The following is a 20,108-nucleotide window of genomic DNA, read 5'->3' on the forward strand; positions in this document are numbered from 1 at the left end:
AGAAAAGGTGAGAAGAGGAAAGCGGTCGTGAATTGCGAACTTGTCAACTTTCGTGTATGCTGGGGAAACAAGGCGTCGAGCAGAGGGCCTTATATTCATGTTTGCGAGGCGGTCCATGATGTCACGTTCGAAACTTCAAGAACGGACTTAGGGAGCCTGCTGACGTGCGTGGGGTCGCGCTTGGGTGGGCGCTTGTTTCTGGATTGTTCGAGAGGCCATGACCTCTTCCTGCCGATTGGAACTCCGGATACCGCCACAAGCTGAGACAGTTTGAGAACGGTCTCGATTCCGTGGGATCTTACAACAACTTGGAGGCAGGGGTACTATACATTCATGATAATCAGACTAGTGCGCAGGACGTATGGCTGGCTGGTTCGGCCACTTGTCGAAGTGACCTGCAATGCGGTGGAAGGGACCGTAGTCCGAACCATCGCCCTGTAGATCGAGAATAGTTTGCCCATTAACGTCCCGCGGACGCAGAGTGAAAACACTATCAAACTCACGAAAGTAGCGTACAGGCTGCCCTTAAAGAACGGTTTGGCAGCTTCAATCTTTCGGATATGTTCGTCGGAGAGGGCAACGTCGAGCGCCTGTATGTTGCCTTGCAGGTGCTCGACTTTGCGACCGCCGATGATAGGGAAGACGTAGGGCGTCTTCTGCATCACGTATGCGATTGCGACTGCACAAAGTGTGAGGATTCCATACCCGAGGCCGAGGTACACAGTTACGGGCGCACTCACCAGCCTGGATGTTAGGTGCGCCGACCTCGGCAGCGACCTCCTCGAGGACACTGGCGACTTTGCGCTCCTCTTCGGTTCGCTCCCACTCGGGCGACCCCATAGTGCGACCTGTAGTCAGTCATTCAACATCGAGCTCAGAGGTATACACGAAATCCGTGAGAGACGGACCTTTCTCGCCCGTCTGACGACGCCTGAGCTCTTCCTCGTCCGTGCGAATCTTGCCTCCGCCGAGCACGCCCCACGGGGCCAGCGCCATGCCCTCCATGCGCGCCATGGGGATGATGTCGCGGTCGAAATCACGATCGAGTACGCTCCATTGGCCTTGATAGACTACGAAGGGAGTCTTGCCGCTCATGCGCGCGTAGCGGTTTGCGCTCGCGACGATCCATGCGGGAGTATCAGAGATACCCTGAGAAGGTTCAACGAATGAGTTGCAGTATCCGGAGTTGGCGAGGTAGAGACGTACCAGATAGAGCACCTTGCCGGCCATGACGAGGGCATGCAGGCCGTTCATGACCTCTTCGATGCTCGTCGTGTAGTCCCACTAAGAACGCCAGTGGATAAGTGCAAGATAAGGGCGCATATAGGCACTCGGCATACCCAATGGAGGTAAAGGATGTCGATGTATGTCGTGCGCAGCTTCCTGAGGGATGCTTCGACGGAGAGTGCGAGAGACTTCATGCTATTTCCGACGTAACTCGTCTTCTGCTTGATGTCGTTGTTCCCGCGCTTGTAGTGGGAAGTATACTGGTGGCACAGAATGTCGTAAGCAGGGGGTTCACACGATATGCAGAAGAACATCGAAGGCTCTCACCTTTGTCGCAAGCACAATCTGGTCCCGTATTCCGCGGCTTTCCATCCACTCGCCGAGGAATTGCTCCGACGTCTCGTCCTGGTAGTTGTTTGCGGTATCGATGAAGTTGCCACCGGCCTCGTAGAACGCGTCGAGGAGCTTGAAGCTCGACTCCTTGTTCATTGCCCCCATCACGGACCACTTGTCACCTATGCTCATCGCCCCAAGGCAGATCGGAGAGACGTGGATGCCGGCGGTAGGAGAGAGCTGGCGGTGGCGACCGAGCTTAGTCGGAGGAGGCGGAGGCGGCGCCCAGAGATCTTCACCGGACATTATGGATGAGCGTGCAGGGGAGCTGGGGAGTGTGCGTGCTGGTGAAGAAACGGTGGGAATGGGAGCACGTCTCGCAAGTCGTGGCCTTTATACGTATTGTGTCCGTCCATGTTCGATGGGCTTCGCGAGTCTGGCGAGTCCGGTCGGCATCGAGAAGTTCAGCATCTGCAAGCTCAGTATACGTCAGCGAAATGCAGACCAAAATATGCAAGACTTCGGCACGTTAGCCACAAGCTTGGCAAGCATCACAGGGGGTGATTCACAGACTGATCGATCGAGGCTTCATCGTCTTAGCTGAAATATTGATTCTCGAGCCTCTGCACCAGCACCGCGTATGCACTGGGTTTCAGGATGCTATGTACCCTCAGGGTGAGCTCAGCAACCCACGTTAAGTAGAAAGAAGCAAATGTAGTGCGACCGGGATCGCAGTGGGATTTACTGAGGATAGGATATGAGTAAATCGCCGATCGTGGCAGCGAAGGCCGATCGGTCTATGGAGCCTCGTGCCACTAGTGCCATCGACTCTGCCCAGTTCATGGAGCCCACCAACCCAAACCAGTTGGCATGGGTTCGTGCTACATAACTGCGCGTATGTCTGCTGTGGGTACTCAGTAGCTCAGTGTAGTTATCATCCGGTGTGTGTCAAGGAGCGAAATGAAGGGATAAACATGGCACAGACGAAGCTCGTCGGTGAAAGTAAGGGACTTGGTCGTAGGGAAAGTCGAAGAAAGAAGTTCCAAACAGGGAACGGTCCACGGACTCACGGGCGCCCGCTCCGGGTATTCCCGGCCGCCGGTTCCACTGGCTCGGGCACAAGTCGGAAGCAAACCTTGTCTCAGCCTCGCCCTGGCCAGCTCGCCCTGTGCCACAATGCCACAATGATGATCGACTGCCACGATCAACGCGTTCGCCTACTCACTTCGAATCCAAAGTCAAACCACAATGGATATGTCTGGGCTTTGTGGATCTCAGTGATGCAAGTTAGCCTCGGGCGATGAGTTAACAGCTTCGGGGTGCCGACCGCAGCCCGCTGACGACGTCACACCAGATAGGCAAAACTTTGTGAGTGCACAACAGACTTTCCGCCCGAGTTATTTTTCTGAATGCCCCCCAGATTTCTATCGATATGACTTACTCGTCTGCGGTCCCAGTCATTTGCCATCACTGCGCCAAGTTTGGCAACTGCGAACACTGCCCAGGGCCCTCGTTCGCGTCGGACCATGCTACCGACAATGCCACCGAGGTCGGTGGCAGAACACTGATCATCGCCGTCCCATGCTACGTAGTCACGTACTATTCGTGGTGTGTGATAGCCGGGTCAAGTTTGCGCATCCGACGGATGCGCAATCACAAGCAAGGGTCCGGACTAGGAGGGACTAGATCGCAATCTAGGACAACGGTTCGTCCTCTCGCGATTCATGGGATGTACTGGTTCGCCGCTGGTTTTTAGGTGCCCATTTGAGTGGCAGCTCGTCCCTAAACTGTCACAATCTCTATTAGGTGCCCAAGAAGACGAGGATGCGCTTGAACGTCAGAAGCACATCATCCTTCTAGGCTTGTAGGAGCCCGGAACGAACACGGTTGCTGCTCCATGAAGCGCCCGTCGGTGACTATGGCGAACCGGATGTGTACTGCACATTGACTCCTTCTATCCCAACTAGGTTATTCGTCCTTCTAACGACGGGTCGGCCGCGTGTCCTCCCGCGTGTCCATCGGATCGACAACATCCATCGCTTCTACCACCCGACGTTGGCGCAGCACATCTACAAGTCCGATGTGTGCTTCTTGAAGCTTTTCCACTCGAGTATGGTCGGTCCCACAAGACGGCCGACCCTACCGTTCCGTTGGGCATTGGCATTCGCTGCAGATGGAGACACGTCCGTAGCATCAGGTGAGCCTGTAGGCACTAGTGTGCACTGTGCAAGCTCAACTGACATATTTCTTCCATGCGTAGCCATGTGCGACACGTTGAGCTGACGACGGAGTATGTGTCGGCCGAAGTATCTCACGCTCGGCAACAAATGAAATCACTATCGAAACTCAAATCTCGTCACCTATTTTCGGCTTGCAGCGGTCTTCTCTTCTGCGAAGCCATGTACGGAGAAGCCCGTCTCGCGCCTTAGTCATCCAATCCCTCAACTTGTGCGTTGGTACCGTATGTTGGGCGAACCGAGAGGCGGGCCTGCAGGCGTCCGATTGAGTTCGCCTGGCGCAATCGGGCGTGGTGCGTACAGTATAAAAGGGCCAGGGTGGACGGTCGACGTCGTTCATTCACCATTCCATCCCACTTCTCTCGCATCCTCAGCATTGCCAGCTTTCTAGACTTCTTGACTCGCACGTAACGACTACAACATGCCTTTCAATCTCGCCACCCTCCCCGCGCACATCACCACCAAGTTCCACCACCCCACCGAGCTCCTCGAGCGTGAGGACTTCGTCCTACCGCAGGTCTACGAGTGGCATGCGAAGAACAACCCGAACTACCCGCTCTTCTTGTACCAGGATGGCGACCACCTCGAGTACGTCACGTACTCACAGGCGAACCGCGCCATGGACCGTGTTGCACGTTTCGTCGCGTCTACGGTCGGCACTGGACATGCCGTCTCCCCCGTCGTGGCTCTCTATGCGAATGCTGGTGAGTTTTCCTCCTCTGTGAACGACCTATCGATAACGACTGCACCTAGATACCATCACGTATTTCGTCGCCGCTATCGGCATCATGAGGGCTGGATGCACGCTGTTCCCGGTCTCGACCCGTAACGCGGCCGTCGCTGTCACCGACATGTTCAAGCGCACCGGGACGAGGCACGTCCTTGTCTCCTCCGACACCGTCCTTCGCCAGACTGCCAAGGATGTCCTCGGCGAGCTCGAAGCAGCGGGTCAGAAGGTCGTTCAGCTCGACCTGCCTACATTTGAGGACCTCCTTGCGGAGAAGTTGGACGCCGCCAGCCCGCTGGAGGCCGCTGTAGAGCTCCCGAAGACTTTTGATAAGGATGCACTGGCTGCGATCATGCATTCGTCTGGTATGTTCCGTGCACAATGGTCGTCATCGGTATGCTGACCGACAATTACAATAGGTTCCACTGGGCACCCAAAGACCATCGGATGGACACACAAGAACATCGAGAAGTGGGGCAAGATCCCTGGTGAGTTATGACGACCGCTGGTGAATGAGGCTTGTATTCACCCATGCATTCCCCTTTCTCCTCCAGTGAACGGAGCTCTCAACGTTACTGGCGCGATTATGGGCTCGCATGGGACACCCATGTTCCACGGTCTCGGGTCGTTCATGTACTCGGCGGCGGTACGTCCTAGAATGTTCTTTTGCCTTTCGCATGCGGCTGATGTTGGTTTGCGCACCCAGCCTTGTGTTGGCTTCATCGTCGCCGTGTTCAAGCCGGCTGTGCCGCCCACCGTTCCAACTCCGGATGCCGTCTGGCAGGGCATGGTTGCGACGGGCACGGACTTCTCGTGGAGTGTGCCCTCGTTCATCGAGGTAGGTGCTTACAGCACTCGTATTATGAACGTCGTTTCTGACCTCGTTACAGGAGTGGTCCCGAGACCCGGAGAAGGTGCTCCATATGAAGCAGATGCGCGGCCTTGTACGCGTTCTAACCAATGTGCTATGTGGGGATGTACTCATAATGCCGCCACAGATGTACGGCGGCGCTGCGCTCAACGAAGAGGTCGGCAACTCGCTCGCCAGCAAGGGCGTCTCCCTCTATGGCTTCTACGGATGGTGAGTCACTTGACCTTTCCCTTGTATGTGGTCACTCACGCTCCATAATCACAGCACCGAGGCGATGATGATCAACAACTTCCACAGGAGTGAGTAACTTATACAAGAGTGGGATTGAGCTAAGCTAACCTCGTCGACAGCGAACCCGGGCAAGGACTGGGCTTGGTGGGAACCCAACCCCGACGCTGAGATCATCTTCCCTCCCGCTGGGGACGGCATGTCCGAGGTCATTGTCCTTGTGAGTCACACCTCTTTTCCCTCGGCGAAGTACTGTTGCTGATCTGGCCCTTGTCAGTCTCCTTTGGACAACCCTCTGCCCAAGACGAACACCAAGATCGGAGACCGGGAGGCATATGCGACTAGCGACCTCGTCATCCCTCATGCCACCAAGCCAGGTCTGTGGAAGATCATCGGCCGCGCGGACGAGCAGATCATCCTGTCCAATGGCGAGAAGACGAACCCCATCCCGCTTGGTACGTACTAACGGAAGCCTCGTTATGTGCCTGACAACTCATGCTGACGACCTTACAGAGAAGATGATCAATGACGACCCGCACGTCAAGTGCTCCCTCATGTTCGGACGCGGCAAGTTCCAGAACGGCGTACTCATCGAGCCGACCGAGGACTACGTGTTCGACCCGAAGGATGTCAAGAAGTTGGAATCGTACAGGAACAAGATCTGGTACGCCTCCATCCCCATGTCCATCTGTAAACCAGACTCATCATCGATTTGACATGTAGGCCGACGATCGAGCGTGTGAACGATTATGCTCCTCAGCACTCTCGTATCTTCAAGGAGGTTAGTGTCTATCGTGTTTCTCCGTCCAAACTACGACTTACCATGTTGTATCTACTCGAAGATGATCATCGTCACTTCGCCGTCTAAGCCATTCGAGTTCACTGAGAAGAGGCAGCCACGTCGCAACAACATCTTGAAGGCCTACCACGACGAGATCGAGGCCCTCTACAAGGAAGTCGAGAACAGCTCGCAGAGCGACTTTGACGCTCCCGTCGTCTGGGACACGGCGAGCACCTTGGAGTTCGTTCGCACAGTGGTGCAGAGCACCCTGCGCCGCGACATCGGCGATAACGACGACATCTTCCGTAATGGTGGCGACAGGTAGGCATCCAGGCGATCATCACCCACGATTTCACTGACGCCTATGCCCTTCAGTTTGCAGGCAACGTACATTCGCAACACCATCCTCCGCGCACTTCGGGAGGTGAACAAGGACGCGCCCAACCGACTTCCGCACAACCTTGTCTTCGCCGCCCCAAACATCTCCGCCCTCGCACGTGTTGTCTTCTCCGCCGTCAGCACCGATGGGCCGAGCACGTCGCACACCCCCGCTGACCTCTGGAAGTACGTCGAGAAGTACTCTGCAAATCTCCCGGCTCGGCCGAAGAACCTTGTCCCGCGCCCCGCTGGCAAGGACGTCGTCGTCATTACGGGCACGACTGGCGGTTTCGGCTGCGATACGCTCGAGCACCTGCTCCGAGACGAGACTGTCGGGAAGGTGTATGCGTTCAACCGCAAGGGCTCGAAGGCGTTGGAGCGTCAGCGTGCGCAATTCAAGGCTCGCGGCTTGGACGAGTCGCTCCTCAACTCGCCCAAGTTTGTGATGGTCGAGTCCGTGCTCCATGATTACGACTTCGGGCTCGAGCCGGCGCTGCTCGAGGAGATCCGGACCTCCGTTACTCATATCATGCACAATGGTGAGAAATCCGTCTCGATGGCTGATCACTCAGACTCATCCCTTCTCGTTCGCAGCTTGGGCGGTCAACTTCAACATGTCAATCGCGTCATTCGAAGTCGATATTCAAAGCACGCGGAACTTCGTCGACTTCGCTCTGAGTTCCCCGTACAAGCAGCCTCCCTCTATCATCTTCGTCAGCAGCATCGGTGTCTTCGCCAGTGCGTCTTCTTCCTCTCTAGCTGGCTAACAGTTAGTTCTGACAACATGGATAGACTACAATGGTCCTGCTCCTGTGCCTGAGGCCTCGATTGATGACCCGCGGGTTCCGTTCGGAAGCGGCTACCCTGAGTCCAAGTGGGTCACCGAGCACGTTATGCAGAACGTCGCAGCGAAGACGGACGTGCACACCGTGGTCATGCGCCTCGGTCAGGTATCGGGCGACAAGCCCGGCTACTGGAACGAGAAGGAGTGGTTCCCTTCGGTCGTCAAGTCCGCTCTGTTCCAGCACTGTCTCCCTGACATCGACGGGGTGCGTAACGTTCTGCATGCGTGTGAAACAATTCCGCTGACTATTTTGTTCCGTCGCTCAGGAGATCTCCTGGTTCCCTGCGTACGAGGCCGCCAAGGCGTTCGCTGAGATGCGCCACTCCCCGGAGCCGTTCTTGCACCTCGTCCACCCCCATCGTGCGCTCTGGCACACCGTCATGGCGCCGATCGCCGAGCTCTTCAACGTCCCTCTCGTGCCATATGACCAGTGGGTCGCTGCGCTCGAGAACAGCGTGGAGGCTGGCTCGGCGGCGGAGGTCGAGGTTATGCGGCAGAACCCTGCGCTGCGCATCCTGCCCTTCTTCAAGGCTGCGAAGCGACCCTCTCATGAAAGGGAAGCTCTGGGATTCGTCATCATGTCCACTGACAAGGCGACCAAGGTCTCCGAGTCCCTCGCTCGTATGCCGATGCTCGATGCAGAGCGGGCGAGGCAGTGGGTCGCCGCGTGGAAGAAGTCGGGCTTCTTGTGAAGGTATAGATAGAGCCTTTTGACGAACTTTACGACACCTACGACATCAGCATAGACAACATAGACTTAGACAGCATATCGGACTTATCATAGAGATCAGACCCCCAATTGAATACTCAGACGTTTCAGGTATTACATTGTGTGTGATGCATATTTTCTCTCCCGATCTTCCATCGTCCAGCAAATCAGACAACATTGGAAAGTCACGGTCCGGGGAAGGGGCCGGCGGCAGCCGTTTCTTACGTAAGTTATATGACGTGGCTCTTGAGGCTTGCCATACTGCGTTTCTGTTAGACCCAAATCACCACGACAGTCAACGTGCTGAGTATCGTTCCGCCACTAACATTCCTCGAACGAATGGCAGCCACCGATTCGAGCGGCAAAAAGTTGCTGGGTCCGCTACCGCGACGATATGCTGTGGTGCAGCTCGACCCCGTCGGGATGGTCAATCATCTTCAAGATTCCATCGCATTATCAGCTGCGCACAAATTGTCAAAAAAGAAGTACCTCGTCCTCATTGACAGCGTATGTATTGCGGTTCTTGGAATCGCCATCAAATGGCTCAATACCTCTACTAGGTTCGAGAACTACCGGTGCAAGGCAGGCCGTGGTTTCGCTTCGGGTTGAGCCCTGTTGCTACGTCACTGCGAGTAGGAGACCCAAAGCGTTGTATTACCTCGGACATGGTGGTGCCCATATACCCCAACACTGCCCATCCCACCGGGCGGCCCGCTGTCCGCCCCGCGACATCCTTCCCATTCTCGAACTGCTACCACTGGATCGACTACGAAATTGTCGTGCGTGTCAAGAATGTGGAAGGAGGTTGGGATCACAGTCATGCCATCAGCATAGGCAATTCACAGTTCCGCCAGGTGGAGAAAACGTTTGGGCAGGATTGGGGACGCGTGCGGCAACTTCTGGATGAGCGTGGACCAGCGGAGCGAGCTCATGGGAGCGATGCTGACGTTTTCAACCCTGCATCGTCATCCTCACATTCTAGTACAGACTTACCACATGAGGCTCAACCAGACAGATCTCAGGGCAGCCAGGATTCTGATCGTGGCTCGTCGACGATCGATTCGGACGTGTCCTCCATCGACGTCCCTGACCTATTTGGTGACGACGTAGATCCCCGTGTCGCGGAACTGCTTCCACTAGTCAATCTCTGGCTGGACATCACTGAGCACCTTGAAGAGGATACAATCCCGAACCCTGAAGACCTATTCCATGAACGGGATGCAATTGTGTCGTACGTCTCGCATTTTCTGTCCCATTTCCGTGACTTTTGTTCATAGTTAACAGCATTATTCATGAGGCACGTAAGCGTAGAGCACAGCGAAAGGCTGTTGAGCGTGAAGCTCGAACGCAACATCCCGGCATTGACTACGGAGTATCTCCACCTGTACCTTTGGATGATGCGGTCCCTCCGATTGAGAGGCATAGCCCCGCATCAGGTAAGCCTGCAATTGAGCCCTCCATTCTCTCTCGAGTGCCAGACAGAGCTAATGGCTTTCCAGGTCAGCCGGAAGCGAGCCGGAGTACCGCGAAACAACTCTCGGCGTCATTTCGGAGAATTTTCACTCGTATATCGCGGGTGATACGTGCTCTCCTTCCCTTGAGGCAGAAGCCTGCGTGATGCATTTCTGCCACTTCCTATCTCCGCTCAGCTCGTTCGGACTAGGATCGCACGCATTCTGTTCACGGTTCTCACTACATCTCATGTCGCATTGCTCCCTTGTACCACGTTGCTATCATATCGCTGTCACACGGCTGCTCTCAGCCTCCATGCACGTACCGAAGTTCTTGCTGTGCGGCGTCGCTGATCACAACTCTGTGCGATCATTGCCGAGTTAGCTGTCGTTTCAAGCGGGCTTCCTCGAGTCTTTCTGGATCCCTTCGAGACCTCACCTCGTCCGAGCCCTGAACTCGAAGAGCTGCTCCTCGGCATGGTGGATCGCGATGGCACGCTCTCCGTGCCAACTTCCGACAGTGGTCTCTATACACCACTCGATCATTTGCTCCTCAGCTGCAGTGGCCAAGTATCGACAGATCACTCCAGAAGCTTCAATACGGCATGTTTGAGGCACTTTCGAGAAGTCAACAGAAACACCCAGTCGCTAACCACCATCTTGGGCCGAGCTCTAGAACAATCCAGGCAATCAAGCGCCCATTGCTACGCAAGCCATGACCTCATGTCGCACTCGCGTAGCAGCACGCACATCCCTTCTCGAAAGTTCACCATGACATCCGTTCGAGCACAGAGAGGGATAAAAGGCCCTGGTTCACCGCGGTAGGTCCCCAGCATAGACGAAAGTACCAAGTTCACAGTTCACGACCGCTTTCCTCTTCTCACCCTTTCTCCTCTCTACTCTTCCTTAACGACCTTTACGACTCGAGATGTCCCTCACGTTCTTCACCGAGCCGTTCTACTCCCTCGCCGACTTTGACCGTCTCTTCGACGAGGCGTTCAACGCGCGCACTGGCTCTCGGGGCCAGGGCTCATCGGCCCTCACTCAAAGGGAGGGCAACAACACTGCGGTACGCCCGATGCGTCCAAGGTATGTTCCTTCTCTCTCCCTCTCGTATTCGACATGCCGAGCAGGACGCTGACCCGTACGCAACAGGATGGATCTCCATGAAGATCAGGACAAGAACCTTGTGACGGCTACGTTCGAGCTGCCCGGGTTGACGAAGGAGAACGTCCAGATCGACGTCAAGGACAACGTCCTGACCGTCTCTGGCGAGTCCACCATCTCCACCGAGCGCGACGAGAAGGGCTACTCTGTCCGCGAGCGCCGGTTTGGCAAGTTCTCGAGGTCGCTGCCGCTTCCTCAGGGTATCAAGGTATGTAGCTGTTAACCCCGCTTGTTCTCGACTATGTGATACCGACTTTTCTTTCTTACAGCCCGACGAGATCAAGGCGTCGATGGCTGAGGGTGTCCTGACGGTCAGCTTCCCGCGGACGACCCCGGAGCAGGCCCCGAAGAAGATCACCATCCAGTGAACGAGTTCGGTTCCTACTTGCCGTAGCAGTTGGTGTTTGTTGATGTTGTGTAGTATATTAACTAGATGTCCACCCGTGCTATGCACGGGAAACGCCATCTGCATGGAACTAAGATGTGAAACGAAGAAGAAAGACGTGTCCCTCCAAGCGCGGTATCACTGAAGTTAACATACACGATGACTGGGACTGGGACATGGAGGCTCTGCAATAGCAAATTAGGCGCCACATGATGAGATAAGATGCACTTAAGGACGATAGTATTTGAACCCCTACTTCCCGGGTCTGCTTGAATAATGTGCGAGAGCGTGCGAGGAAGTGGGCAGTACCACTGGGTTAGTCAATGAACAAAGTCCTGCAAGTCTGGTAAGGACCCGGGGCAATAGATGAATGGGCGCTAGATGATAAGATTAGATGCGCTTGCCCGCTGAGGGTGATGATGAACCCCCTTCTCACAGAGTCTCCTTGAACACATGTAGGGAGAGTCCCAAATCATGAACCTGTACCTATGAGTCAACTGATATTTCAATGCATGAATTTCGAAAGGACTTCTGTGTATCCCAGTTGAGGCTCTGCTTGCAAATGTTTACATGCTTTGATGGCCGTGATGGCCGAGTCGATCTAGATAACCAAAGGACCCCCCCAGCGCGACGACCACGGGAACGCACAAACACTCTTACTGTCTCAGTTGTCTCTACAGGTCGGATGGACTACACATGTAAGACGACAGGCGAGAGAGACAAACGGGGCACGCTGCAGAGAGGCGCAAAGTTACGCCTTGCTATATTATATATAGATTCACCTAATGGGATTGGGTTTTCCGATACATCCATTGTATGGACCGAGCCGAGTACCGTCCAGTGCAAACAGGGCGATTGAAGTGAACGAGAAGTGTCATTGTGATCGTTCAACGCTGTTTCTCTTTGTCTATACTATCGCTACCCAGAAGCTGATAAAGCGCCCGTCAACCCCGGAAGCTGATAATGTGCCTCTGGGCTTTGTGTATGCTCACCGTCTGACTTGTAATATATTTAACAACATAGGTGGGAATCTGCTCTATGCACCTGAAAAAAGAGCGACGTAAATCGTGATGATACAACCGAATAAACTGGGTGGGAATACGACGAGTCTGAGCTGCTGCCTACTGTTCTTAGCATATCTTACCGGTTTTTGTTCCGACTACGTTCTCGCTTTGTAGCAGGACGCAATGCGTTCTGCTGAACACTGTTCTGATTTTTCCGAGCCTCCGGAAGTCGTACGAAGTGTGGTTGTACGAGAGCGTGACATTGGAAGGTCAAACCGTGACTATATTGACCCTCCGCCGTTCCTCCGCCTTGAGTCCGCCGCTTCGGGTGCCACGGTTTGATGGCGGAGATAAACTTGAGATGGTCGGCATGTGTGACCCCGGCGTGACCCGAGCTCGGAAACACTATCAGCTTCTGGGGTCAACCAGTCGGGCTCGTATTCCTTCCTCAAATCCTCTCCGTTCTCCTTGAAACTTCACAGTATAGTACCATTCAACGATGAGCACCTACATACCACATAGCGCCCAGATCGAGTGAGAGACGGAGGAACGCGCGCGCAAACATTTAGGTACTAACAGCTTCTGGGGTAGCGATAGTACCTACTTCCGGAAGTCGATGATCATGCCCCAGATGACATCTAAGTCCTGCATTTTTGCGGAAAACTTCGCCGGTCTATCCGTATCCCCATCCCCGTCACTCCTAGTTGCAAGGGGCACGCCAGGTTGCGAACGTCACTTTCCTCGCCAAGTGGCCTAGATGATACTTGAACTTCAGTCAGCATTCCAGTCCTTTAGTGTGGTCTTTGACCGCCAGAATAGCGTGAACTTCATTTTGTGTTGGCACCCACTAGGAACCCCGCCTCCCTCCTGCGCCCGGTGGATGTCATCCCCCTCCCTCTTCCTATTGTACCGTGACGTACCTCGAAATCTGAAGTGCGGAGTACGCGATCGGGCCAGATGAAGTCCAAGGCATGATCTATGTTCATTCGGGGAATTCCAGCACGAAATGTCCAAAGTGTGCTTGTTTGTGATTCGCAACAAACCACACATACCCTACGCCCTCTTGCGCAACTTGCGGATCTCCGAACCCATCTCTAGCGCCCTCCGACCTTCGATCCACTGCATCGCCTCTGTGAAACGCTCAGCCCACACCCTCGCATAAGAACAAATGCGCGACGACTCACCGCCGTATGTCTTCGGGACAACCATCCTCCTCAGCGGGGGTCCGTTCTCCCGGCACCACGTGAAGCGGAAGTCGTTCGTACGCTGCTCAGTGCCAGTGTCAAGGTTCACGACGTCTGCGTGCACCCATACGTGCTGCGACGCGTATCGATAGGTTAGCTTCTGGCCTTAAGGTGCAAGACAGGGAGATGGGAAGAAGGTACGCACGACAAGCGCGGGGTACTGCTCAGACGAAGACGAGTGGACGATGTTGGACGTGAGCCGGAGGAGGGACCCGATCGGGACCGGGCGCGCGAAGGAGATGCCATCGAGGGAGAGGAAAGTGACGTGTTCCCGGGTGAAAAGGCAGGAGTTGGCAAAGCCGAGCTCGTATGCGAGACGCATCAGGTAACCTACGGGGCGAACAAATCAGCGTGTAGCCTCGTGATTGCGGGGAAAGTATTGCTTGCCTCCGAAGATCTTCTGATGTACACTAGGCACAAAAGCATCAGTGACTGCGTTTCTTGGGTTGGGGCATACAGCTCACTTGCGCTCTTGAGGGAACATGATCATCGTCTTCTCGAGGCGGGTGTCGCCCATGAACACCCTCTCGATGTTAGCGGTAGACGCGCGCTGTTCGTCTCCGTACTTTAGATAAAGCGAGTGGAGCGCCTCGGCTTCGGACGAAGATGGAGGGACGCGATTGAGCGACCGCCCTGCGTGTTCAACTCGCCTGTTCCTGTGGACTGCCATGCATTCGACACATAACAAACACAACTCAGATTGTGCTTGTTACCGTACCTTCACCGAGGTGGAACAGGGTGTGGTCCTCCGGGGTCTCGAGAATAAGCGGGTTGACAGGGGTTGAGCGGTGCGTCCTTGCGTCCCTGCAAACCATGCAGAACCGACCTGTATAGAGGCTCGGTAAGGGACTGCCGGGCTGCGGAGAGGATGTAATGACAGACCAAGCATAATCGTTTGCTCCGTCCCGTCCCTGCTTATGGCCTCCATGCGCACGGCGACCTCCATGGAAGTCTTTCCAGTATGGATGACCTGTCCGCTAAGCCGCATATCACGGACTGGATAGAGGGATGCCAACATGTCCAGCCTGTGTGTGCCTATCATGAGGTCCGAATACTTGCACATGAGGCGGTGCCATCTTACCTCTCAACAGACGCGGTAACCATGTAGAATCCGGCGTCCTCCGGCAACTTGTTTACGTTTGGGCCCAGCATGTGCTTATATGCGATGCTGCCTGCGAGCGAGTCGAGATGTTCCATGAGAAGGCCGGTGCGGATACCCCCAGATGCGTTCGTGTAGTTCTCAAGGAGCTCGGGCGACGATGCGAACGGAAGCCGGATCTCGCAGTACGAATCCTGCATGTGTCGCGGTGTCAGCTCACGACTCTTGCTGGTGCTCGGACTGGGCCCTTCGAGGGTTGCATTCGATTCCTCAGAGACACCGAGCCGCCCCAAGGCCTCCGACCAGAGACCTCTAGAGCGTATCGGGAAGATCCTGTGTGGTGCGATATGGATGTTGAGGCGATGACTCGACTCTGTGGCGGCGACTCGAATACTTACGAGTGATTAGCGGGGTCCGTGCGGTTACCTGAGAAGAGATGTCAGCATAGCAATTAAAAGACATGAAAGTTGATCTTACGGAATTCCTTCAGCAACCTGTCCATCGTCGCAATGTCTTGCGTTTCCTCCACCGCACCGAGCTCTGTCGACCGGTGCAGCGTCGCGCCCGAGTTCAACCTGGGAGCGGAGGACACGAGTCCCCGCCTCAGCGTGGACTTCGCATGAAAGCGTCCGGTTCGCGTGAGTAGAGTGGTTAGCATCGTCTGTTGACCGTTTGGCAAGGAAGGAAAACGGTTGCCAACTTCCCCGGACAAGCGCCGACGTTGAACCGCCTCAAATCCGATGACGTCAGAACATACTGAACACCTGCCGGCGGCGAGGGCCTAGAACGTTCTTCAATCAGTTGCCGTAATCGGAAAACATCCTGTGTAGTGTAGCGATTGCTATACACAGCGAGCTGTCTGTGTTGCAGATACGGTGCTGAATGCGAACAGGTGTCATTCTATTCCTCTAGAGGCTGTAATACACACGAGAAGCAAAATGGTCGTGAAGCCCAGTTCTATTGCGGGAAGTATGCTAGGACAAGGCGTACAATAATTATTTTGCTCCAAAGTAATAAAAACACAGAAACATGCAGAATGCGTCCTCAATCCAATGCAAGTGCATCATAGCTCGTCGTGCGAGCGTGCGTAGTCGTCATCATCATCGGTCGCGCCGCCGCCCGTGTAGAGCTTGCTCGTGATCGGGTTCACGACGCTCTGGACGTCCGACAACTTCTCCTCGAGCTCCTCCGCGGTCGCCGACTGGCCGTTCTCGTCGATCCAGTCCGTCGTCTCCTTGACGGCGTCGAGGATCGCCTTCTTGTCCTCATCCTCGAGCTTGCCTCCGAGCCCGTCCTGGTCGGCGAGCTGCGTCTTGAGGCCGTAGACGAAGGACGAGAGATGGTTGAGCGCCTCGATGCGCTTCCGCTGGGCCTCATCCTCAGCAGCGAACTCCTCCGCCTCCTTCACCATCCGCTCAATCTCCTCCGGAGAGAGACGGCCCTTTTCGTTGGTGATAGTGATAGACTCCGACTTGCCACTGGAATACGATCTCAGACAATGTTCGCGCACGGACATGACAGGCACACTTACGTTCCCTTGTCGTGGGCTGAGATCTTCATAATACCGTTCGCGTCGACCTCGAAGGTAACCTCAATCTGAGGGACACCACGAGGAGCGGGGGGGATGCCGGAGAGCTCGAACTTGCCGAGAAGGTTGTTGTCCTTCGTCAGCGACCGCTCACCCTCGTAGACCTGGATCAACACGGTCTGCTGGTTGTCGGCAGCAGTCGAGAAGCTACAGACGCTCATTAGCACAACGTGGGCGGAGAAACGTCACCGAAGAGACTCACATCTGGGACTTGCGAGTGGGGATGACGGTGTTACGAGGGATGATCTTAGTCATGACACCACCGGTCGTCTCGATACCGAGCGTGAGAGCGTTGACATCGACGAGAACGACATCACCGAGGGACTCGTCACCGGCAAGAATACCACCCTGGACGGCAGCACCATACGCGACGGCCTCGTCGGGGTTGATACCCTTCGAAGGCTCCTTTCCAAAGTACTCCTTGAGGAGCTGCTGGACCTTGGGGATACGAGTCGAACCACCGACGAGGACGATCTCGTCGATGTCCTCCTTCTTGAGGTTCGCGTCCTTGAGCACCTGCTCGACGGGCTTCATGGTCTTGCGGAAAAGGTCCATATTGAGCTCCTCGAACTTAGCGCGGGTGAGCGTCTCCGAGAAGTCGTTGCCGTTCTCGAACGCCTCGATCTCAATGCGAGTCGACTGCTGGCTGGAGAGTGTGCGTTTGGCCTTCTCGACCTCACGCTTGAGCTTGCCAAGGGCGCGGAGGTTGCCCATGACATCGGTGCCGGTCTTCTTCTTGTACTGCTTGACGAGGTACTCGATGACACGGTTGTCAAAGTCCTCACCACCAAGGTGGGTGTCACCAGCGGTAGCCAAGACCTCGAAAACGCCGTCGTCGATGGAGAGGAGGGAAACATCGAAGGTACCACCACCGAGATCGTAGACAATGATCTGCGACTCGCCACCCTTCTTGTCAAGACCGTAGGCGATAGCGGCAGCGGTGGGCTCATTGATGATACGGAGGACCTGGAGACCGGCAATCGTACCCGCATCCTTGGTGGCCTGACGCTGAGCGTCGTTGAAGTAGGCGGGGACGGTGACAACAGCGTGCGTGACGGAGCGACCAAGGTAAGCCTCAGCAGTCTCCTTCATCTTGCCAAGGACCATGGCGGATATCTCCTCAGGGGTCTAGATGCACAGGTCAAGAGTGGTACAACAGTGAGCGACCAGAACAAACTTACGAATTCGCGAATCTCGCCGCGGTACTTGACCTGGACGTTGGGCTTCCCACCCTTGTTGACGATCTTGAAGGGCCAGTGCTTCGTGTCGCGCTGGACCTCAGGGTCATCGAACTTGCGACCAATGAGACGCTTTGCATCGAAGACGGTGTTCTCCGGGTTGGCGTGGAACACATTCTTCGCGCTGTCACCAACACTGTCCGAATGCGTTGAGCGACGGGGAGGGTAGAGACATGGTGGCATCTACTCACAGTCGTTCCTCATCCGAAAAGCTGACCCATGACGGAGTAATACGGTGACCCTGGTCGTTGGCAATGATCTCCACGCGTCCTCCGCGCTGTACACCAACGCAAGAGTATGTTGTACCAAGATCTGCGATGGGCAACGCGTCAGGCAAGCGTCCGCGTACAAGATACGATGCTACTTACCAATACCAATTACCGGACCATACTTCGCCTTCTCCTCATCAGCGTTCACAGACACCGGGCACAAAAGAATGAGTGCCAGGAAAGCAAGGAAGAGAAGAGACATGGACGACAGCAGTCGTCGAGACTGTGTCCGCGTCGGTCGACGAGGCAGAGACATGGTGGAGGGAGGAAAAGAGACGTTTGCTGCAAGCGAAACGTAGCGCGTCACTTATAAGTACCCGAGACGCGTTCCGCCACGTCAACACTTCGCAGAGACGCTGACCCCGGGGACCGCTGATGAATTCTGCCCTTCGACGTGGCTTGCCAAGCTCAGTAATATGGGCGTTTACTGATGTTATGCCCCGAATAAGGCAGCTTCGCGTGGCTTGCCGGCGGCAACACCGCCAGAATTTTCGAGAAACGCCGGAGGCATTTTCGGGGTCCCTCTACTCCTGCACCTCTTACATTTGCCACGTCTGTGATGCACTGTCTGGTGATGCTGCCTCCGTCTGTGCACCGCACGGAGAATTGTCGAGCAAGGTCATGCCGTCCAAAATTTCTCCGCGTCACTTCCTGAACGCATGGGTCGCCCACGGACACGTATGAGGTCTCCTCAGCTGTGGAGAGGTCAAGACGGAAATCACGAAGGCCCGCGGGCAAGCTGACTACTTGTGCTTTCGGACCTATTGCGGACGAACGTATTCCCGCGCGGGGTTTGCGTGGACGTTTTCTTGTTGTTCGTGAGGTAATCAAGACCATCACATCAACCGTCACTAACTCGAAAGGCTATGCATCGATCCATGTACCTCCAGCTGTGGTTATGAATCTCATGCGATCCGAGTATGATATCGCACTGAGAGCACACGATGAATCCAACTGTCAGTCCCAAACTTACGTGAGTTTGTTCACATATCTGTATATCGTCCTTCATTTGAATCCATCCGTAAGGCAGCAAGGTTTGTTATTATACTAGTAGGCCGGGGAGATGCTCGCCAGCTGGGCTGACATTGCTCGGGGCGTGCCGACTCAACGGAGTCCTACTCGTTTCCTGCGAGAGGCAGCGTGGATGTCAGCCTCTACCAGCCTCCGCTCACATGTAAAGTATAAGAGTGCTCCCGCCGCGTCCGTTTCCTCCTCTTCAGAAACCGTCACCATCCTCTCGTTGAATGCACATCACCGCGTACCTATTCCATCCAAGTCGCCCACCTGACATGTTCGCCGTCTACCATCCTACTCGCCCTCCCGACCCTCTCCCACCCGGGGTAACGGTACAAGCCTCCATGGCCGACCACCCCCCGGGTCCCCGCCTCTCGTGTGCGGTGCCTGCGCTCTCCAATAGGCCAAGTTCGACTCCGCGGACGCTAACATCGACGATACTCTTTGGCGAGCGTCGTCTGCCAGGTGCCGGTGAGTGTCCCTTTGCCCTCCGTACCCTCCAGTGTCTCACCTCATCTCGTTCCCCTTGTCAGCCACTCGGCAGGCGAACAGCCCCATCGTCGCGTCCACACGTCATCCCGGAGCCCGCAGCAGAAACACGAGAACCAGATCGAGTGATGCAGAGTCGTCGACACCCCGCATACGCAGGTCCGCTCAGCAATACTCGTGCTCTTTTCTTCGTTTCTTTTCGTCATCTGGCTCCTCTCGGCTCATCTTCTCTCGGACCGTCTCCTCGTCTATCCTCGGCTCGCCTCCTCTTTCCGCTTCCGACTATTTCAACATTTCTTGCGTACCCGGACTCGCCCAGGATTGCGATTCATGCTATACAAACGCAGTGAGCTCGCCTTCATGTTTCCCATGAGTGCTTCTCTGATATCATGCCCACCTTGCAGCGCAGCTCATGCCTGAGGGTTCTGCCTTCCAGTGGATCCTCCAGTCGGTTCACCGGTCTCTGGTGAGTGCTTCCCTCACATGCATTTCGCGCCGGTGCTGAACGTACGCTAGAAGCCGTCGGTCTTTGTGACCTAGCTCACCCTCGAGCCTCATATCACGTCGTAGTCGCCCATACGAGCAGCGTGGCTCGTCTGAGTCCTGGAGGAATCTGGTGATCCTGGCGCTGCGTAGTCTTGTCTGGCTCTGTTGGAGTCGTTCAAACTTCGGTCTCTGGATACGTCTAAATGCTGCTTCTACCAATGTTGCTCCCGTTCAACATATGCTCGTGCATGCAGTCAACTTTGTGCTCGCCTCTCTTCCTGCTCCTGCGCCATCCTATGCGTATGTGTCGTCTATCCGATATGGACGTCGCCTCTCCCG

The 20,108-nt window shown here is 55.4% G+C and overlaps 8 protein-coding genes across 8 annotated transcripts; 5 read left to right on the top strand and 3 right to left on the bottom strand.

Moving 5' to 3' along the window:
* Positions 1–186: 186 nt before the first annotated feature.
* L226DRAFT_357608 (Aldo/keto reductase) lies at positions 187–2,174 on the bottom strand. The gene is made up of 7 exons (XM_067674196.1): positions 1,555–2,174; positions 1,341–1,487; positions 1,207–1,284; positions 909–1,149; positions 741–848; positions 504–679; positions 187–435 (listed from the first exon to the last, which is right to left on the bottom strand). The coding sequence occupies exons 1-7, from the start codon at positions 1,864–1,866 to the stop codon at positions 346–348; spliced, it is 1,152 nt and encodes a 383-aa protein (XP_067537591.1). The 5' UTR covers positions 1,867–2,174; the 3' UTR covers positions 187–345.
* Positions 2,175–2,804: 630 nt separating this feature from the next.
* Positions 2,805–4,104, top strand: L226DRAFT_357683 (uncharacterized protein). Its single transcript, XM_067674197.1, has 4 exons — positions 2,805–2,928; positions 2,981–3,265; positions 3,528–3,757; positions 3,821–4,104. Exons 2-4 carry the CDS (start codon positions 2,993–2,995, stop codon positions 3,987–3,989), a joined length of 672 nt encoding a protein of 223 aa, XP_067537592.1. The 5' UTR covers positions 2,805–2,928; positions 2,981–2,992; the 3' UTR covers positions 3,990–4,104.
* A 114-nt stretch (positions 4,105–4,218) lies between these two features.
* Positions 4,219–8,318, top strand: L226DRAFT_459538 (acetyl-CoA synthetase-like protein; the record flags this gene model as incomplete). Its single annotated transcript, XM_067675521.1, has 17 exons — positions 4,219–4,501; positions 4,551–4,889; positions 4,944–5,012; positions 5,079–5,170; positions 5,231–5,362; positions 5,415–5,468; positions 5,523–5,605; positions 5,660–5,694; positions 5,746–5,843; positions 5,901–6,078; positions 6,137–6,287; positions 6,347–6,404; positions 6,466–6,725; positions 6,780–7,321; positions 7,377–7,520; positions 7,575–7,831; positions 7,893–8,318. 17 exons carry the CDS (start codon positions 4,219–4,221, stop codon positions 8,316–8,318), a joined length of 3,201 nt encoding a protein of 1,066 aa, XP_067537593.1.
* Positions 8,319–8,621: 303 nt separating this feature from the next.
* Positions 8,622–10,081, top strand: L226DRAFT_483295 (uncharacterized protein). The gene is made up of 4 exons (XM_067677003.1): positions 8,622–8,842; positions 8,896–9,566; positions 9,620–9,771; positions 9,835–10,081. The coding sequence occupies exons 1-4, from the start codon at positions 8,675–8,677 to the stop codon at positions 9,951–9,953; spliced, it is 1,110 nt and encodes a 369-aa protein (XP_067537594.1). The 5' UTR covers positions 8,622–8,674; the 3' UTR covers positions 9,954–10,081.
* A 633-nt stretch (positions 10,082–10,714) lies between these two features.
* L226DRAFT_521679 (HSP20-like chaperone) lies at positions 10,715–11,321 on the top strand (the record flags this gene model as incomplete). Its single annotated transcript, XM_067678717.1, has 3 exons — positions 10,715–10,875; positions 10,942–11,161; positions 11,223–11,321. The coding sequence occupies 3 exons, from the start codon at positions 10,715–10,717 to the stop codon at positions 11,319–11,321; spliced, it is 480 nt and encodes a 159-aa protein (XP_067537595.1).
* Positions 11,322–13,395: 2,074 nt separating this feature from the next.
* Positions 13,396–14,885, bottom strand: L226DRAFT_544521 (Thioesterase/thiol ester dehydrase-isomerase; the record flags this gene model as incomplete). Its single annotated transcript, XM_067682278.1, has 8 exons — positions 13,396–13,472; positions 13,527–13,659; positions 13,732–13,916; positions 13,974–13,996; positions 14,051–14,249; positions 14,305–14,412; positions 14,469–14,611; positions 14,668–14,885. 8 exons carry the CDS (start codon positions 14,883–14,885, stop codon positions 13,396–13,398), a joined length of 1,086 nt encoding a protein of 361 aa, XP_067537596.1.
* Positions 14,886–15,748: 863 nt separating this feature from the next.
* L226DRAFT_521681 (heat shock protein 70) lies at positions 15,749–17,982 on the bottom strand (the record flags this gene model as incomplete). The annotated part of the gene is made up of 6 exons (XM_067678718.1): positions 15,749–16,163; positions 16,217–16,420; positions 16,476–17,401; positions 17,455–17,647; positions 17,703–17,823; positions 17,880–17,982. 6 exons carry the CDS (start codon positions 17,980–17,982, stop codon positions 15,749–15,751), a joined length of 1,962 nt encoding a protein of 653 aa, XP_067537597.1.
* An 839-nt stretch (positions 17,983–18,821) lies between these two features.
* L226DRAFT_357780 (uncharacterized protein) lies at positions 18,822–19,884 on the top strand. Its single transcript, XM_067674198.1, has 4 exons — positions 18,822–19,265; positions 19,328–19,629; positions 19,688–19,749; positions 19,800–19,884. Coding segments are annotated over exons 1-4 (606 nt in total). The 5' UTR covers positions 18,822–19,024; the 3' UTR covers positions 19,801–19,884.
* The last annotated feature ends 224 nt before the right edge of the window (positions 19,885–20,108 follow it).

Source organism: Lentinus tigrinus (assembly GCF_003813185.1).
Source record: "Lentinus tigrinus ALCF2SS1-7 unplaced genomic scaffold L226scaffold_7, whole genome shotgun sequence".
Lineage (NCBI taxonomy): Eukaryota > Fungi > Basidiomycota > Agaricomycetes > Polyporales > Polyporaceae > Lentinus > Lentinus tigrinus.

Coding starts and splice junctions, on each gene's coding strand:
- L226DRAFT_483295 (XM_067677003.1), top strand. CDS start 8,675: ATGGCAGCCACCGATTCGAGCGGCAAAAAGTTGCTGGGTCCGCTACCG. Junction 9,567..9,619: donor GAACGGGATGCAATTGTGTC/GTACGTCTCGCA, acceptor CATAGTTAACAG/CATTATTCATGAGGCACGTA. Junction 9,772..9,834: donor GAGGCATAGCCCCGCATCAG/GTAAGCCTGCAA, acceptor ATGGCTTTCCAG/GTCAGCCGGAAGCGAGCCGG.
- L226DRAFT_357683 (XM_067674197.1), top strand. CDS start 2,993: ATGACTTACTCGTCTGCGGTCCCAGTCATTTGCCATCACTGCGCCAAG. Junction 3,266..3,527: donor GATCGCAATCTAGGACAACG/GTTCGTCCTCTC, acceptor TATCCCAACTAG/GTTATTCGTCCTTCTAACGA. Junction 3,758..3,820: donor AGACACGTCCGTAGCATCAG/GTGAGCCTGTAG, acceptor TTCCATGCGTAG/CCATGTGCGACACGTTGAGC.
- L226DRAFT_357780 (XM_067674198.1), top strand. CDS start 19,025: ATGCACATCACCGCGTACCTATTCCATCCAAGTCGCCCACCTGACATG. Junction 19,266..19,327: donor GCGTCGTCTGCCAGGTGCCG/GTGAGTGTCCCT, acceptor TCCCCTTGTCAG/CCACTCGGCAGGCGAACAGC. Junction 19,630..19,687: donor ATTCATGCTATACAAACGCA/GTGAGCTCGCCT, acceptor CCCACCTTGCAG/CGCAGCTCATGCCTGAGGGT.
- L226DRAFT_357608 (XM_067674196.1), bottom strand. CDS start 1,866: ATGTCCGGTGAAGATCTCTGGGCGCCGCCTCCGCCTCCTCCGACTAAG. Junction 680..740: donor CGCACCTAACATCCAGGCTG/GTGAGTGCGCCC, acceptor CACTTTGTGCAG/TCGCAATCGCATACGTGATG. Junction 436..503: donor GCAGCCTGTACGCTACTTTC/GTGAGTTTGATA, acceptor CTCGATCTACAG/GGCGATGGTTCGGACTACGG.